General features: G+C 50.3%; 1 protein-coding gene across 1 annotated transcript in view; it reads left to right on the top strand.

Moving 5' to 3' along the window:
• Positions 1-606: 606 nt before the first annotated feature.
• The window catches only part of LOC129693551 (tensin-1-like), a 120,794-nt gene continuing 108,221 nt past the window's right edge, over positions 607-13,179 (top strand). The window contains 2 exon segments of the mRNA XM_055630351.1: positions 607-745; positions 12,753-12,802. Coding sequence (XP_055486326.1) covers positions 710-745; positions 12,753-12,802 — 86 coding nt within the window. The 5' untranslated portion in view covers positions 607-709.

Below are 13,179 nucleotides of genomic sequence, written 5' to 3'. Positions count from 1 at the left end.
AAGGAGAGAGGGAGGAGAGAGGGGGAAGAGAGAGGGAGAGCAGGAAGGAAGAGAGAAGGAGAGAGAGAGAAGGAGAGAGAGGGGGAAGGAGAGTGAGAGAGGGAGGGAGAGAAGGAGGGAGAGAGAGAGGGAAGGAGGGAGGAGAGGGAGAGAGAGGGAGGGAGGGAGGGAAGAAGGGAGAGAAGGTGAGAGAGAGAGGAAAGTGAGAGAGGGAGAGAAGGAGAGGAGAAGGAGGGAGAGAGGGAGAGAGGAGAAGAGAGAGAGAGGGAGGGGAGAGAAGGAGGGAGAGAGAGAGGGAAGGAGGGGAGGGAGGGAGAGAGAGAGAGGGGGAGAGGGAGGGAAGACTGTGTAGGAAGGAGCTGCAGAAGAGACTTTAGGGGGAGGATAGGAGAGAGCGAGAGAGAGGGCAGAGTGGCGCAGCGGGAGGGAGGGAGAGAGAGAGAGGGAGAAAGAGGGGAGGGGGGGGGAAGGAGAGGGAGAGGAGAAAGAGGGAGGAGGGGAGGGAGGAAGAGGCAGTGGAGAGGAGAGAGGCAGTGGGAGAGGGAGCGGCTGCGGTCCCAGGGGGAGGGAGGCAGGAGAGAGGGAGGGAGGGAGTGAGGGCGGGGAGAGGCGGCCGCGGCTGCGGGAGGCTGAGACGAGCGGCCCCGCTACTTGTCCGGAGCGGAGCCGCTGAGACACACAGACACAGACAGGACCCGGGACCCGGGACATGGCGCGGAGGTGGAGCTGGAGGGAGTTCCCACAGGTACCGGGGTAGAGAGGGAGGGGGGGGAGGGGGGAGAGGGAGAGGGGAGAGGGGGGAGAGGGAGAGGAGAGAGGGGAGAGGGGAGAGGGGAGTTGTGGCGGGTCCCGGGTCCAAGTGTGTGTGAAGTTTGCAGCAACTCGCGGAGCTGCGGCTCAGTCTGACCCCGGGAGAGACAGAGAGAGAGAGAGAGGCAGAGGGAGGGAGGGAGGGAGGGAGGGGAAGGGGGGAGGAAGAAGGGAGGGGAGAGAGATAAGGGGGGGGGGGAGAGAGAGGGGGGGAGTGGGGAGACGGGGAAGAGGGGAAGAAGAATGGAGGAGAGAGGAGGAGAGGGAGGGGACAGCAGGAATGAGACAGAGGGGAGAGAGACAGAGAGAGAGGGAGAGGGATGAGAGGAGGAGGAGAGAGGGGGGAGAGGGGAGGATGAAGGGGGAGAGGAGAGAGGAGGAGAGGGAGGGGAGAGGACGGGAAGACGGAGTGAGGAGGAGGGGAGGGAGGGACAGAGAGGGAGGGGAGGGAGAGAGGGGAAAGAGTGAGAGAGGGGTGGAGCAGATGGAGACAGAGAGAGATGAGCAGCAAAGGCACACACAGAGTGCTGGAGTAACTCAGCGGGTCAGTCAGCATCTGTGGAGAACATGGATAGGTGACGTTTCTGGTCGACACCCTTCTTCAGACTGATCAGAGCACAGTCCCTCCACAGATGCTGCCTGACCCACTGAGTTATGGTGCAGCAGCATCTATGGAGCTAAGGAAATAGGCAACGTTTCGGGATGAAATCCTTCTGGAAATAGGCAACGTTTTGGGCAGAAACCCGGAAGGGTTTCGGCCCGAAACGTTGCCTATTTCCTTAGCTCCATAGATGCTGCTGCACCCGCTGAGTTACTCCAGCACTCTGTGAAACGTCACCTATCCATGTTCTCCACAGATGCTGCCTGACCCACTGAGTTACTCCAGCACTCTGTGAAACGTCACCTATCCATGTTCTCCACAGATGCTGCTGCACCCGCTGAGTTACTCCAGCACTCTGTGTTTAGCTCCAGATAAGCCCAGGTTAAGTTTTGTCACGTGTACTGAGGAACAGGGACAGTTTTGTTCTGCATGAAGAATAATCCTCTACATAAATACAATAACCTAACCTAAATATAGAGAACCAGTCTGCAGAAGGGTCTTAGACAACAGACAATAGACAATAGGTGCAGGAGTAGAGGCCATTCGGCCCTTTGATCCAGCACCACCATTCAATGTGATCATGGCTGATCATCCCCAATCAGTACCCCGTTCCTGCCTTCTCTCCATATTCCCTGACTCCACTATCTTTAAGAGCCCTATCTAGCTCTCTCTTGAAAGCATCCAGAGAACCGGCCTCCACCGCCCTCTGTGAGGTAGAGAATTCCACAGACTCACCACTCTCTGTGAGAAAAAGTGTTTCCTCGTCTCCGTTCTAAATGGCTTACCCCTTATTCTTAAACTGTGTGTGGCCCCTGGTTCTGGACTCCCCCAACATCGGGAACATGTTTCCTGCCTCTAGCGTGTCCAAACCCTTAACAATCTTATATGTTTCAATGAAATGCCCTCTCATCCTTCTAAACTCCAGAGTGTACAAGCCCAGCCGTTCTAGGAGAGGAATTAGGCCATTCGGCCCATCGTCGACTCCGCCATTCAATCATAGCTGATCTATCTCTCCCTCCTAACCCCATTCTCCTGCCTTCTCCCCATAACCCCTGACACCCGCACTGATCAAGAATCTATCTATCTCTGCCTTAAATATATCCACTGACTTGTGGCCTCCACAGCCGTCTGTGGCAAAGAATCCCACAGATTCACCACCCTCTGGCTAAAGAAATTCCTCCTCATCTCCTTCCTAAAGGAACGTCCTTTAATTCTGAGGCTGTGCCCTCTGGTTCTAGACTCTCCCACTAGTGGAAACATCCTCTCCACATCCACTCTATCCAGGCCTTTCACAAGTTCACCTAGCAAGAGAATAATTAGGCCATTCGGCCCATCGAGTCTACTCTGCCATTCAATCATGGCTGATCTCTGCCTCCTAATCCCATTTTCCTGCCTTCTCCCCATCACAGAGTGAGATTTAGCTCTTAGGGCTAAAGGAACCAGGGGACAGTTTAAGGATAAGGGGGAAATCCTTTAGGACCGAGATGTGAAAAACATTTTTCACACAGAGAGTGGTGAATCTGTGGAATTCTCTGCCACAGAAGGTAGTTGAGGCCACACAGTTCATTGGCTATATTTAAGAGGGAGTTAGATGTGGCCCTTGTGGCTAAAGGGATCAGGGGGTATGGAGAGAAGGCAGGTACAGGATACTGAGTTGGACGATCAGCCATGATCATATTGAATGGCGGTGCAGACTCGAAGGGCCGAATGGCCTCTACTCCTGCACCTACTGTCTATGTTTCTATGATTTGGGGAGGAGGCAGGAACGGGGTACTGATTGGGGATGATCAGCCATGATCACATTGAATGGCGAATGGTGCAGGCTCGAAGGGCCGAATGGCCTCCTCCTGCACCTACTGTCTATGTTTCTATGTAACCCTTGACACCCGTTCTACTGAAGAATCTATCTATCTCGGCCTTAAAAATATCCACAGACTTGTGGCCTCCACAGCCGTCTGTGGCACTGTTCACTATTGGGTAAGTTTCAATGAGGTCCCCACTCATCCTTCTAAACTCCAGCGAGTACAGCAACGTGTCCAACTTTGAACATCCCCTCGTGGCACTGGGGTCTTCCTAACATCCCTAGCGTCAACAGATCCTCACACAGGGTCAACCCCAACCAACAGAAACATTCTTACATAGAGTCACAGGATGATATTCCTGTGGACAAGCTTTTCCCTTTGAGAATAGGGAGGATTCAAACAAGAGGACATGACTTCAGAATTAAGGGACAGAAGTTTAGGGGTAACATGAGGGGGAACTTCTTTACTCAGAGAGTGGTGGCGGTGTGGAATGAGCTTCCAGTGGAAGTGGTGGAGGCAGGTTCGTTGGTATCATTTAAAAATAAATTGGATAGGCATGTGGATGAGAAGGGAATGGAGGGTTATGGTATGAGTGCAGGCAGGTGGGACTAAGGGGGAAAAAAATTTGTTCGGCACGGACTTGTAGGGCCGAGATGGCCTGTTTCCGTGCTGTAATTGTTATATGGTTATATGGTTATATGATATAGCACGGAAACAGGCCCTTCGGCCCAACTTGTCCAAATGCAGTCAACCCAATGTCAGATACAATTTCATTAGTTCCATATTTCATGCTTCCTTACAGCATAGGAGGTTATTTAGCCCATCGAATCTATGCTGGTTCACAGAACAATCTATTTTTTACATAGAAACATAGAACATAGATACATTAGCAGGCCATTCGGCCCGTCAAGCCAGCACCGCCATTCAATGTGATCATGGCTGATCATCCACAATCAGTACCCCGTTCCTGCCTTCTCCCCATATCCCTTGATTCCGTTAGCCCCAAGAGCCCTATCTAACTCTCTCATGAAAACATCCAGTGAACCGGCCTCCCTGTAGCAGAGAATTCCACAGATTCACAACTCACAGGGTGAAAACTATTTTCCTCATCTCAGTCCTAAATGGCCGACCCCTTATTCTTAAACTGTGTGTGGCCCCTGGTTCTGGACTCCCCCAACATCGGGAACATGTTTCCTGCCTCTAGCGTGTCTAAACCCTTAATAATCTTATATGTTTCAATAAGATATCCTCTCATCCTTCTAAACTCCACGGAGTGTACAAGCCCAGCCGCTCCATTCTCTCAGCATATGACAGTCCCGCCATCCCGGGAATTAACCTGGTGAACCTATGCAGGGCTCCGTCAATAGCAAGAATGCCCTTCCTCAAATTAGGGGACCAAAACTGCACACAATACTCCAGGTGTGGTCTCACTAGGGCCCTGTACAACTGCAGAAGGACCTCTTTGCTCCTATATTCGATTCCTCTTGTTATAAAGGCCTACATGCCATTCACTTTCTTCACTGCCTGCTGTACCTGCATGCTTATTCCCCTCGCCACAGCTAATTTACAAATGCTAATAAACTTTTCCACACAGAGGAAGCTAACCAAGATGTGTACAGTGTAGTCTCCTAATTTGAGGAAGGACATCCTTGTGATTGAGGCAGTGCAGCGTAGGTTCACCAGATTGATCCCTGGGATGGCGGGACTGTCATATGAGGAAAGATTGAAAAGACTAGGCTTGTATTCACTGGAGTTTAGAAGGATGAGGGGGCATCTTATAGAAACATATAAAATTGTAAAAGGACTGGACAAGCTAGATGTAGGAAAAATGTTCCCAATGTTGGGCGAGTCCAGAACCAGGGGCCACACACAGTCTTAGAATAAAGGGGAGGTCATTTAAGACTGAGTTGAGAAAAAACTTTTACGCCCAGAGAGTTGTGAATTTATGGAATTCCCTGCCACAGAGGGCAATGGAGGTCAAGTCACTGGATGGATTTAAGAGAGAGTTAGAAAGAGCTCCAGGGGCTAGTGGAATCAAGGGATATGGGGAGAAGGCAGGCACGGGTTATTGATTGGGGACAATCAGCCATGATCACAATGAATGGCGGTGCTGGATCGAAGGGCCGAATGGTCTCCTCCTGCACCTCTTGTCTATGTTCCCATGTATCTAAATCTTTCCCTCCTCACCTTAAACCTATGTCCTCTGGATTGCCCTACTCTGGGCAAGAGACTGTGCATTTGGAGTTACAGAGAGATACAGCACGGAAACAGGCCCTTCGGCCCAACTTGCCCACACCGGCCAACAATGCCCCATCTACACTAGTCCCACCTGCCCGCATGTCTAACTCCAAACCTGTCCTATCCATGTACCTGTCTAACTGTTTCTGAAACGTTGGGATAGTCCCAGCCTCAACTACCTCCTCCGGCAGCTCGTTCCATACACCCACCACCCTCTGTGTGGAAAAGTTACCCCTCGGATTCCTGTTAATTCCTATTGAAGCACAGGAACAGGCCCTTCGACCCCACAATGTCCGTACCGTACATGATGCCAAGACCAACTCCCCTCTGCCAGCACGTGATCCGTATCCCTCCATTCCCTGCATATCCATGTGCCGATCCAAAAGCCTCTTAAACACCACTATCGTATCTGCCTCCACCCCCACCCCTGGCAGCGCGTTCCAGGCACCCACCACCCTCTGTGTAAATAAAACCTGCCCCACACATCTCCTTTAAACTTTGCCCCTCTCACCTTAAAGCTGCGCCCTCTAGTCTTGGACATCTCCACCCTGGGGAAAAGGTTGTGACTGTCTACCCTATCTACGCCTCTCATCATTTTATAAACATCTATCAGGTCTCCCCTCAATCTCTGACGTTGCAGAGAAAACAATGCGAGTCTGTCCAACCTCCCCATGTAGTTGAAACCCTCTAATCCCGGCATCGTTCTGGTAAACCTCCTCTGCACCAAATGTCTCCAAAGCCCCCACATGCTTCCTGTAATGGGGGCGACCAGAACTGCATCTCCGACCCTCATTGGACAAATAGAATTTCCAGGGATCAGTCCTGCGTAGAAAATCACGAGAGGAATAGATCGGGTAGATGCACAGAGTCTCTTGCCCAGAGTAGGGGAATCGAGGACCAGAGGACATGGGTTCAAGGTGAAGGGGGAAAGATTGAATAGGAATCTGAGGGGCAACTTTTCCACACAGAGGGTGGTGGGTGAATGGAACGAGCTGCCGGAGGAGGTAGTTGAGGCTGGGACTGTCCCAACATTTAAGAAATAGTTAGACAGGTACATGGATAGGACAGGTTTGGAGTTAGACACGCGGGCAGGTGGGACTAGTGTAGATGGGGCATGTTGGCCGGTGTGGGCAAGTTGGGCCGAAGGGCCTGTTTCCATGCTGTATCTCTCTCTAACTCCAAATGCAGAGTCTCTTGCCCAGAGTAGGGCAATCCAGAGGACATAGGTTTAAGGTGAGGAGGGAAAGATTTAGATACATGGAAACATGGAAACATAGACAATAGGTACAGGAGGAGGCCATTCGGCCCTTCGAGCCAGCACCACCATTCATTGTGATCATGGCTGATCGTCCCCTATCAATAACCCGTGCCTGCCTTCTCCCCATATCCCTTGACTCCACCAGCCCCTAGAGCTCTATCTAACTCTCTCTTAAATCTATCCAGTGACGGCCTCCACTGCCCTCTGTGGCAGGGAATTCCACAAATTCACAACTCTCTGGGTGTAAAAGTTTTTTCTCACCTCAGACTTAAATGACTTCCCCTTTATTCTAAGACTGTGGCCCCTGGTTCTGGACTCGCCCAACATTGGGAACATTTTTCCTGCATCTAGCTTGTCCAGTCCTTTTATAATTGTATATGTTTCTATAAGATTCCCCCCCCCCTCATCCTTCTAAACTCCAGTGAATACAAGCCTAGTCTTTTCAATCTTTCCTCATATGACAGTCCCGCCATCCCAGGGATCAATCTGGTGAACCTACGCTGCACTGCCTCAATCACAAGGATGTCCTTCCTCAAATTAGGAGACTACACTGTACACATCTGATTAGCTTCCTCTGTGTGGAAAAGTTTATTAGCATTTGTAAATTAGCTGTGGTGAGGGGAATAAGCATGCAGGTACAGCAGGCAGTGAAGAAAGTGAATGGCATGTAGGCCTTTATAACAAGAGGACTTGAGTATAGGAACAAAGAGATCCTTCTGCAGTTGTACAGGGCCCTAGTGAGACCACACCTGGAGTATTGTGTGCAGTTTGGGTCCCCTAATTTGAGGAAGGACATTCTTGCTATTGAGGGAGTGCAGCGTAGGTTTACAAGGTTAATTCCCGGGATGGCGGGACTGTCATATGCTGAGAGAATGTGGAGCAGCTGGGCTTGTACACTCTGGAGTTTAGAAGGATGAGAGGGCATCTCATTGAAACATATATGAGTTTATTAAGGGTTTGGACACGCTAGAGGCAAGAAACATGTTCCCGATGCTGGGGGAGTCCAGAACCAGGGGCCACACACAGTTTAAGAATAAGGGGTCGGCCATTTAGGACTGAGATGAGGAAAAAAGTTTTCACCCAGAGAGTTGTGAATCTGTGGAATTCTCTGCCACAGGGGGCAGTGGAGGCCAATTCACTGGATGTTTTCAAGAGAGAGCTAGATAGGGCTCTTGTGGCTAACAGAGTCGGGGGATATGGGGAGAAAGCAGGAACGGGGTACTGATTGGGGATGATCAGCCATGATCATATTGAATGGCGGGGCTGGTTTGACGGGCCGAATGGCCTACTCCTGCACCTATTTTCCAAGTTTCTATATGATAAAATTAGATTGTTCTGTGAACCAGCATAGACTCGATGGGCTGAATAACCTCCTATGCTGTAAGGAAGCATGAAATATGGAACTAATGAAATTGTATCAGACATTGGGTTGACTGCATTTGGACAATCGGGTGCAGTCCTGGTCACATCTCCAAGTTTGCGGATGACACAAAGCTGGGTGGCAGTGTGAGCTGTGAGGAGGATGCTATGAGGCTGCAGGGTGACTTGGACAGGTTGGGTGAGTGGGCAGATGCATGGCAGATGCAGTATAATGTGGATAAATGTGAGGTTATCCACTTTGGTGGCACGAACAGGAAGGCAGATTACTATCTGACCAAAACATCTAAGATTATTAAGGTACCCAAAAAAGCTGGAGAAACTCAGCGGGTGCAGCAGTGTCTATGGAGTGAAGGAAAAAGGCAACGTTTCGGGCCAAAACCCTTCTTCAGTCGATTATTATTATTAAGGGTTTGGACTGGAGCAGCTGGGCTTGTACACTCTAGAGTTTAGAAGGATGAGAGGGTATCTCATTGAAACATATAAGATTATTAAGGGCTTGGACACGCTAGAGACAGGAAACATGTTGGGGGAGTCCAGAACCAGGGGCCACACACAGTTTAAGAATAAGGGGTAAGCCATTTAGAACGGAGACGAGGAAACACTTTTTCTCACAGAGAGTGGTGAGTCTGTGGAATTCTCTGCCTCAGAGGGCGGTGGAGGTCGGTTCTCTGGATACTTTCAAGAGAGAGCTAGATAGGGGTCTTAAAGATAGCGGACTCACGGGATATGGGGAGAAGGCAGGAACGGGGTACTGATTGGGGATGATCAGCCATAACCATATTGAATGGCGGTGCTGGCTCGAAGGGCCGAATGGCCTCTACTCCTGCACCTATTGTCTATTGTGTCAGATTAGGAAGAGGGGAGGTGCAACGAGACCTGGGTGTGCTCGTACATCAGTCACTAAGAAGCATGTGGGGGCTTTGGAGACATTTGGTGCAGAGGAGGTTTACCAGAATGACTACGGGCGCTGTCTGTACGGAGTTTGCACGTTCTCCCCGTGACCTGCGTGGGTTTTCTCCGGGCGCTCCGGTTTCCTCCCACACTCCAAAGACGTGCAGGTTTGTAGGTTAATTGTCTTGGTGTAAAAGTAAATTGTCCCCAGTTAGCTTTCATTGCAAAAGGATTTGAGTATAGGAGCAGGGAGGTTCTACTGCAGTTGTACAGGGTCTTGGTGAGACCACACCTGGAGTATTGCGTGCAGTTTTGGTCCCCAAATCTGAGGAAGGACATTATTGCCATAGAGGGAGTGCAGAGACGGTTCACCAGACTGATTCCTGGGATGTCAGGACTGTCTTATGAAGAAAGACTGGATAGACTTGGTTTATACTCTCTAGAATTTAGAAGATTGAGAGGGGATCTTATAGAAACGTACAAAATTCTTAAGGGGTTGGACAGGCTAGATGCAGGAAGATTGTTCCTGATGTTAGGGAAGTCCAGGACAAGGGGTCACAGCTTAAGGATAAAGGGGAAATCCTTTAAAACCGAGATGAGAAGAACTTTTTTCACACAGAGAGTGGTGAATCTCTGGAATTCTCTGCCACAGAGGGTAGTTGAGGCCAGTTCATTGGCTATATTTAAGAGGGAGTTAGATGTGGCCCTTGTGGCTAAGGGGATCAGGGGGTATGGAGAGAAGGCAGGTACGGGATACTGAGTTGGATGATCAGCCATGATCATATTGAATGGCGGTGCATGCTCGAAGGGCCGAATGGCCTACTCCTGCACCTAATTTCTATGTTTCTATGTTTCTATGTGTGTGTAGGATAGTGTTAGTGTGCGGGGATCGCTGGTCGGCATGGACTCAGTGGGCCGAAGGGCCTGTTTCCGCGCTGTATCTCTAAACTAAACTAAACCGTTGCGTGATGGAGTTGAGTGAAAGGCACAGCCTGGATACGAGTCCACGCCGACCAGCGATCACCCGTTCCCACGCGTTCTATTTTATCCCACTCCCTCATTCACTCTCGACACACTAGGGGCCAATTAACCTACAAACCTGCACGTGCTTGGAGTGTGGGAGGAAACCGGAGCGCCCGGAGAAAACCCACGCAGGTCACGAGGAGAACGTGCAAACTCCGTACAGACAGCGCCCGTAGTCAGGATCGAACCCGGGTCTCTGGCGCTGTGAGGCAGCAGCTCTACCCGCTGCACCGCCACCATTATGAATTCAATCCGTCAATAGCCTGTACCCTGCCAATGGTGTTCACGGACGAGACTGGGGTGGGGTCAGTGCAGTCCAGTTTACTGCCCCGTGTACCGAGGTACAGTGAAAAGCTTCTGTTGCGCGCTAACCAGTCAGCGGAAAGACAATACATGATTACAATCGAGCCGTCCACAGTGTACAGATACAGGATAAAGGGAATAACGTTTAGTGCAAGGTAAAGCCAGCAAAGTCCGATCAAGGATAGTCCGAGGGTCACCAATGAGGTGGATGGGAGGTCAGGACCGCTCTCTAGTTGGTGAGAGGACGGTTCAGTTGCCTGATAACAGCCGGGAAGAAACTGTCCCTGAATCTGGAGGTGTGTGTGTGTGTGTGGTTTTCACACTTCTGTACCTCTTGCCCGATGGGAGAGGGGAGAAGAGGGAGTGACCGGGGGTGAGACTGGTCCTTGATGATGCTGCTGGCCTTGCCGAGGCAGCGTGAGGTGTAGATGGAGGCGATGGAAGGGAGGTTGGTCCTCGGACTATCCTTGATCGGACTTTGCCGGCTTTACCTTGCACTAAACGTTATTCCCTTTATCCTGTATCTGTACACTGTGGACGGCTCGATTGTAATCATGTATTGTCTTTCCGCTGACTGGTTAGCACGCAACAGAAGCTTTTCACTTGCTTTCCCCTCTCACCTTAAAGCTACGCCCATCAAGTCTACTCCACCATTCAATCACGGCTGATCTATCTCTCCCTCCTAACCCCATTCTCCTGCCTTCTCCCCATAACCCCTGATACCCGCACTAATCAAGAATCTATCTATCTCTGCCTTAAATATATCCACTGACTTGTGGCCTCCACAGCCGTCTGTGTGGCAAAGAATCCCACAGATTCACCACCCTCTGGCTAAAGAAATTCCTCCTCATCTCCTTCCTAAAGGAACGTCCTTTAATTCTGAGGCTGTGCCCTCTGGTCCTAGACTCTCCCACTAGTGGAAACATCCTCTCCACATCCACTCTATCCAGGCCTTTCACTATTCTGTACTTCAATGACGTTCCCCCACAGATTCACCACCAGAAGAATGTTATTGGTGAAATCGTCTCCAGTTGGTTCAGAATGCTGCTGCTCGCCTTTTAACAGGGACTCGAAAGAGGGAGCACATATCGCCAATTCTGGCCTCCCTACACTGGCTCCCGGTGCACTTTCGAGTTCATTTTAAGATACTGTTATTTGTTTTTAAATCTCTGAATGGGCTCGCCCCGCCTTACCTCTCTGAGCTGCTCCACCCATACGCTCCTGCCCGGTCCCTCAGGTCAGCTGGTCAGCTGCTCCTGGAGGTACCGAGGTCTAGTCGGAGGCTCAGAGGGGATAGAGCCTTCTCTGTTGCTGCTCCGGCACTCTGGAACACCCTGCCGTTGCACATCAGACAGGCCCCCTCACTGTCCATCTTCAAATCCAGTGTTAAAACACATTTGTACTCCCTGGCTTTTGACCATGCCTGAGGCTTTGCTTCTGTTTTTGGTGTTTTTGATGTTTCTTTATTTTGCATGTCTTTTCCTACTATTTCTTTTGATTGTTATTTTTGGTGTGTATTAACTTTTTTTGTCAATGATTAGTGATGTACAGCACTTTGTTGCAGCTATGTTTGTTTTTAAAGTGCTCAATAAATAATATTATTATTATTATTATTATTATATCTACTCCGAGGAACTTGGAACATTCCACCATCTCTGCTTTGGCACCGTCATTGTAAACTGGGGGGTTTGTGGGGGGGGCGGGGTGGGGGGGGTAGAGTGGGGTGCGGTGGCTTAAGGGGTGGGGTGTGGGGTGAGGTCATAGATGCCAACGGGAGGTGTAGTCTGTCTCTCGAAGATAGACACAGAAATACCAGAGTAACTCAGCGGGACAGACAGCGTCTCTGGAGAGAAGGAATGAGTGACGTTTCGGTCCCCTAATTTGAGGAAGGACATCCTTGCTATTGAGGGAGCCCAGCGTAGGTTCACCAGGTTAATTCCCGGGATGGCGGGACTGTCATATGCTGAGAGAATGTGGAGCGGCTGGGCTTGTACACTCTGTGGAGTTTAGAAGGATGAGAGGGTATCTCATTGAAACATATAAGATTATTAAGGGTTTGGACACGCTAGCGGCAGGAAACATGTTCCCCATGTTGGGGGAGTCCAGAATCAGGGGCCACACACAGTTTAAGAATAAAGAGTAAGCCATTTAGAACGGAGACGAGGAAACACTTTTTCTCACAGAGAGTGGTGAGTCTGTGGAATTCTCTGCCTCAGAGGGCGGTTCTCTAGAGAGAATTCTTTCAAGAGAGAGCTAGATGGGGCTCTTAAAGATAGCGAGAGAGAGTCAGGGGATATGGGGAGAAGGCAGGAACGGGGAACTGATTGGGGATGATCACATTGAATGGCGGTGCTGACTGGAAGGGCCGAATGGCCTCTACTCTTGCACCTGTTGTCTAGTGTCCATTGCCAAGCCTCTTCTTCATCTCTCTCTCTCTTTGTCCCAGGGTTCCATCAGATCCACACGGAGTCTACCCGCCCGACACAGGGCCTCCAGGTAAGGAGCTCGACGTTGACGGCTTTAACCGGGCTTGAGAATGAGGTCGGGTTCAGGTTTGTGACAGCCATGTGTAACGAGGTACAGGGAACAGCTTTGTTCTGCAGCGACCCAAACACACCAGCTAATACTGGACATAAATACAACCCCGTCAAACTCCAGTCCAATAGGTGGAGATACAGAGAGTAGAATATAGTCTCGGCGTTGTAACGCATCAGTTCCACAGACAAAGCCATAGAAACATAGACAATAGGTGCAGGAGTAGAGGCCATTCGGCCCTTCGAGCCTGCACCATTCGCCATTCAATATGATCATGGCTGATCATCCAACTCAGTATCACATCCCTGCCTTCTCTCCATACCCTCTGATCCCCTTAG

This window comes from Leucoraja erinacea, unplaced genomic scaffold, assembly GCF_028641065.1.
Source record: "Leucoraja erinacea ecotype New England unplaced genomic scaffold, Leri_hhj_1 Leri_344S, whole genome shotgun sequence".
NCBI lineage: Eukaryota > Metazoa > Chordata > Chondrichthyes > Rajiformes > Rajidae > Leucoraja > Leucoraja erinaceus.
The sequence above is the reverse complement of the archived record's forward strand: the minus strand, read 5'-3'. Positions and strand labels throughout refer to the sequence as shown.